Raw genomic sequence first — 6,103 nt, forward strand, 5'->3', positions numbered from 1 at the left:
TGCAACCGTTATATGGACATGCACTGCTATGCCGAGACCCCCTGTAACTCAGAGAAGCCATGGAGGACTCTGAAACTTCTCCCAGCCCTTAGTCGACATGAGGGTGAGTAGGGTTGTTCGGTATACCGGTACTAGAGTGGTACCGGGGTACTGACGCATTTAAAACGGTACCATACTGCGCTTAGATGGGACCGGTACTTTCATTTTGCGCCGCCGGCAGCGGTGACGTCGCTGCGTGAAGTCGCCGCATTGTAATTTGAGCCGCGGCGAGCGAGTGAGCGAGCCACAAACGAAGCAAGGTTTTGTTTTTTAAATTACCATTACAGCGCCACCTGTGCCTGTGTTTATGTGTGTGTGCGCCGCGCGGGAGAGAGAGAGAGACGGGCCGCTACAGACTCGTTAATTAATGCTAACACTGCTGGTTGATACGGTAAGTTTCGTTTTTACCGCGCACCACCACTGGCATGGAAATTTAATCCTGCAGCAGCAGTGACTTTGTATTAAAATAAAGCCAATAATGACATTTTTTGTGTTCTCTTTTTATTTGGAAAAGTACCGAAAAGTATCGAAAAGTATCGAAAAACATGTTGGTACCGATACCGGTACCAAAATGTTGGTATCGTGACAACACTAAGTGAGTATATAATGAGTGAAATTTCAATTTTGGGTGAACTATTCCTTTAAGACAATGACAGGACAGAACTTCCTGATGTCATGAATTAGCACGGGATCACAGGATATTGTTGTCTTCGCTATTAAACAAATCAGTTTGCGATTGTATCATAAGATTAAGATTTCTTCAGTGTTCTTTGTTCAAGAGATTTGATCAGGAGTCCAATTATCCACAGAAGTCTCATTGTCTCCAAAACAAACGCACTCACTAATTAAATCTCAATAAAGCAGTTTCACAATAAAAATCTGTCTTTCTCCAACATTCTGCGGCGGACAATGCAGGTCAGGTGGGACTGTGAGAGGGGCTCTGTGCTCAGCTCACTTTTCTGATTATTGAATGAAGGATGTTAGTCCTTAGTTTGAGAGTTATACAGTAAGGGCTATAAGGTTATTAAAAAGTGATGGTGAAATATCCAGCAAACAGTGGGTGCTTATGCAAAACTCTGTTAAAGAATAACCACTAGAAGAATAAAAACAAGGAGAGCAGGAGCAGGAGAGACTGGCCTGATGAATGACTGTGATAGATTCAGATTCTTTAACTGGCTCATTGTTATATTCTTATAATGACTCTGAAATTGACCTGAAGCATACTGACAATTGATGAAGCATACTGACAACTGATTTTTTCTACCCTTGGTGCAAGTGAAACCACCATCACTAACAGTGCATGGTTGAAACAATACGTCCACTTCCATTGTTTATGGAATCACGCAGTCTAAATGAAGTGCGGGAGTAAATGTATGCCAAAGATGTTGAATCTCAACAAAGACAGTTTAACACAGACCTGCCTTAGTTGTGGAGGGAAATTGGATTTAAAACTTAAATGACAAACTGTAAACTCCGTCATGGTGAAGTTGAATATGTCAGAAATAAATAGTAGTCAACATGAAAGTGCATTTGGTAAGACACCATGCGGACCAATTGAGTTCATCCTTCATTTATATCAGAAACACGTACTTACTGACAGTTTTGCCAGTGTCAACTTTAGTATAGCTGTATATTTTAAAATGCATTTAAAGAGATAGTTCAACATTTTGGCAAATTAGCCTATTGCCATATTAGCCTATTGCCATAATCTCTGTAGTCATAGGAGTAGGTTTATTACCTTTATTTATCGGTGCATGTTGTTTTGAGATCCACGGGGCAGAGATGCCAGCTGCTCAGTGAACACAATGGAGGTGAATGGTACCGGTCCCCTGTCCCTCATCAAACTCATCAAATACACAATCCACTCCAAAACACTCTCGTGGGGAAGTTGTGACCTGCACATTCACCACACTATGAAATAACTCGACCCCAACCGTGAAAACAACTCTGTCTCGTAATGTTACATCATTATTTCATAGCGTGGTGAATGCGCAGGTCACAACTTGTCCACAAGAGCGTTTTGGAGTTGTTGGATTGTGTATTTGATGAGTTTAGCTGAGCAGCTTGCGTCTCTGCCTGATCTAAAAACAACATGAACCAATAATTAAAGGTAACAATAGGAGAATTTTCCAAAATGTTGAACTATCCCTTTAAAATTTTAAGAACTAGAATAAAACATAAAATGTATCGACTATAACAAGGTCACCTGATATAAGAATTATAAATGAATAGTAGTAATAAAACAAAGAAATAGAATGAAGTGTATTATGAAGCCTATGTACAGCCACTTACCACAGTAATAAAGAGAAAGTGAAGTGAGTTTGTTTGCAGCCAGATTGAACCAGTTAGTTTTATTCAATTAGATTAATCTAATTAAAAATGCTGCCACTATTTTACCCGCACAATATGCAGTATATTATGCATATAGAATGTTTTCAGTACCCAACAATACATTTAAAGATATCTACCACACAATCAGAAAGGAATGGACTATCTGTAAGGTACAGTACTTGCATAAGGAATAAATACAATCTGTATGAAATCATACCAGTGCTACTAGATTATGAGCACAATGACTAAAGTTTCACACAATCATTATGAGCAGCTACAGATTCACTCCCACTGTGTGATCACTCAGCAACAAATTGCTTTGAATCATCAACTAGTGCATCATGTTCCCAGACCCTCTGCTCATTTTCAAAGGACAGAATACAAAGGTAACATTAGAGTAGTGCAGCTCCTTAGGAGGATGGTGTGTAACAAGTGAATGGCCGAAAAGAAAAACTGATGTGGTGTGTACAAGAAAAAGATTAGTTGTAAATATGGCAGTAAATGAATAGTCTGGCCGTTTAATAAAGGCTGTTGCTTTTCAAGTCCAAGCATAGTCATACGTTGTTTCCCCAACTGCAGGAACAGAGAGGCTAATGCTTACAGTTCATTTTTGGTTGCTAAATCAGCTACACTCATAGGAAGTCATTACTGTGCATGTGTTTAGTGTCAACTGAACTCCACAGGCTGGGACAAGCAACTTAGCTGAACTGTAAAGATATTCCTACCTTACGTCCTTACCCAGCAACTGATAGTCAGGTACAAGCTTAGACTAAACTCACATTGTCCTGCTCACATAATAATTACATTTCAGATGAGTCTATTAAACTGGAAGGAGGATGGCGACCATAGAGGAGCTGAGGTTCCTTAAGTAAATTAGGTATGCAAATTGGTCACCTTTTAAGCTAATTAAATGTTTATCTCAATGCAGGAGCCACTGTTAAATTTTAATTTTCTATACATGGCGTGAGCAATTTTCTGCATCATGGCATTTCATTTTGATTTTAATATCAACAGATAAATGTCAAAAGCTGTAACCTAAGACACAAAAGACAAATGTGAATAATCCTATCTATAATGATTCTAGAGTCATTTAATTTGAAGGAATTCTGACGAACACAAGCCAGCTCTGCATTCACATGTCATTATGTAAGAGGAAGCTAGAGGATACAAATTTGTAAACATGTTTACTCATTGAGAAGAGTGAAGCAGACAGGTACGGCTGGAAACAGTGGTTGGTAACTAGCGGGATGATGAGGAAGTTTGCGCTCGTGTCTCCAGGCCAAAATAGGCTGTACTACTCACCATCCAGCTGGTGTCCCTGAGTGAAGGCTGCATGTGCTGACTGATACTGGTTCAGGTGGTACTCTGCTATTCTGCAGTTAGGGGAGAGACATACGCCACACACACAGTCAGCCTGGATAATCTTGTTAAAATAAAAGTAGCTTTCTCTGACAAACAAAATTAGAGTCACATCTCGTTTTGGCTCTTTAGCCTTTTTCTCTTTGAATTTTAGAGTTGAAATTAAACAGTCAGTTGATCTCAACAAACTATTAACTTCAGAGACACAAATTGAAATTGAAAACCAGAAAAGACTTGGTTCATTTTCATACTTGAAATAACTGCAGGTAAGCGTGCTACAATAATAAAGGAATTTTATCTAATTTATCTCTGCAGATCTAATGTATACCACAGAAACTAACAAATCTAACTGGGTGATTCAATAATGGCCTCAGCTTAGCTTATATATGCCACTAGAACATTTACAATTATCCTCATTTCCTTTATCACATCAAACTACATACCCTGTTCGCATGAAAGCAAGGGGGAGGCTTGGTTTTAACTGTTGTGCTTTCTTGGCATCATCAGCAGCACCTATTGAGAAAAAAAAAGAGTTTACTATTCATATTATACAGTATATACACACACACACACACACACACACACACACATATAATATAATATAATATAATGTAATATAAAACACAGATATGTATATTTTCTGAAAGAAATAAAGTATAACCATACAAACGATACAAATGTTTCTATGACCATTTACATATCACTTTTGTCAACACAATGCAGTGCAGGCTTACAGCTGTAGTTTTTCAGGAGGATGTGGGCATAAGAACGCTGACAAAACCACTCTGCGTTGGTGACATCCCCTTGCAAGGCCTCGTTCAGTGCCTAGAAGAAAAGAGAAGGTATTTCAGTGATCTCTGAAATACTTTTTTGTGGCTAAAAGTAGGGCAGGAAGATGCTGACACTAAAACTGACATGGCTGTCTCCTTTCCAATTCTGGCTCTCAACAACTGGTATTCAGGAGTAACCTAATATTAGCTTTTATAGCGCAATCACCATCAGGTACAGTAAGGTGTGTTTTTGTTTGTTGTTTTTGTGTAAAGTGTTTTATGTGAAGTAAGTTACTACTTGTTACCGACTTCCTGTGTAAATCTGTTGATGATGACACTGCAGGCATGTCCACTTATCAGACTCGCATATCTAACCACTGTTAACCAGTATCTCCTGATGTTTTAGGCATGACGCCTTTCATAAGGTGCAATAAAGTAAGTTATCGTGCAACCTTTAAAACGTTGTAGTTACTTCGGGACATGGACAGTGATGCTCTGTGTCTCTGTAAAGTGATGCTAACAGGGTGTGTTAGCTAACTCTCCTCGCTAATAACAACCATCGGCAGCCTGTCACTGACACCGGTTAACCACAGCCACTCAGCAGAGAGGGCGACCAGGTGTTAACGTTACCCCGGTACGGTCGGTGGTTTAGTTAGCTAACGGTTGTGTTTACCTCCAGAGCTTTCTGTGGATCCTCGTCAATGAAGCTATCGGAGAAGCTGCTAAAGCAAAACAAACAAACAAACCGTTACCGTTACAAGCACCCGATTGGAGGAAAATGTGCTAAATAAAGTGTTTTAAATGGAAAGCGTGTTAAGTGTTTGTTTTAACTTGCCGTTCGGTTGCCATGGGCTAGCTGCGGCCGTGGATACTGTTCCTGGAGTGACAGGAAAGTTCTAGACGTGCAGGCTGGAAAACGTGATAGCAGCAGCAGCAGCAGGAACACAGGAACAGGCCTGTCAACATCCGACTGCACACGGCGCACCGGCCACTGCTGCCCCTGTCGGCCTGGAGGGGCAGTCATCTGGGGACATATTATGCTCATTTCTGCTTCTTGACATGGTACCTTGATGTCTAAAAATGATGTTAGTAACATGCTTTGGACAGAAAAACCAAAAGATTGCGCACAGCTGGGTTCTCTACACACCAGTTTCACAGCCCTGCTCTAAACGGTCGGTTTAGAATCTTCGCTCTGGTAGCTGAGGTAACCATGGGAGTGAGGGCTTGAATATTCACGTCACCCGGCTTGTGATGTAATAAGCCGGGTGAAATTAAAACGGCTTGTTAAGAGACACATTTTCTGACTATGGCAGTTTACAAAATGTTGACATAGTTGTCAAAACTTACGTTTAAGGGGTGAGGAGGCGCTCTGGATACGCAAATACACTAAAGCAATGAAAAAGTGAGTTTTGCATAATATGTCCCCTTTTAACACGGAAGTAACGTGGTGACTCCATGGTAACGAGTCTCAAAGTAAAGAGTAACAGCCGGCTTTAAATTGATTATAGTGGCAAATTATCATCAACAATATCAAGTATCTGAGGTAATCGACACGGCCAAAACAATGCAGTGTATTTTTTTTTTTTTTTAACAAATGTGTTTAT

The 6,103-nt window shown here is 40.0% G+C and overlaps 1 protein-coding gene across 4 annotated transcripts in view; it reads right to left on the bottom strand.

Moving 5' to 3' along the window:
- sugt1 (SGT1 homolog, MIS12 kinetochore complex assembly cochaperone) overlaps positions 1-5,432 on the bottom strand; it is a 30,337-nt gene extending 24,905 nt beyond the window's left edge. For 2 of the 4 annotated variants that reach the window (XM_085805111.1, XM_085805110.1), the window contains exons 1-5: positions 5,335-5,432; positions 5,173-5,218; positions 4,464-4,554; positions 4,173-4,242; positions 3,673-3,743 (exon numbers count right to left, since the gene is read on the bottom strand). In XM_085805111.1, coding sequence (XP_085661237.1) covers positions 3,673-3,743; positions 4,173-4,242; positions 4,464-4,554; positions 5,173-5,218; positions 5,335-5,348 — 292 coding nt within the window. In that variant the 5' untranslated portion in view covers positions 5,349-5,432. Of the gene's footprint in view, positions 1-3,672; positions 3,744-4,172; positions 4,243-4,463; positions 4,555-5,172; positions 5,222-5,334 lie in introns of all 4 variants that reach the window. The other 2 variants (XM_085805109.1, XM_085805108.1) reach the window with 1 other exon arrangement.
- Positions 5,433-6,103: the final 671 nt, after the last annotated feature.

The sequence above is a fragment of the Trachurus japonicus genome, chromosome 17 (assembly GCF_045865225.1).
Source record: "Trachurus japonicus isolate A0001 chromosome 17, Traja_1.0".
In the NCBI taxonomy this organism is placed as follows: Eukaryota; Metazoa; Chordata; class Actinopteri; order Carangiformes; family Carangidae; genus Trachurus; species Trachurus japonicus.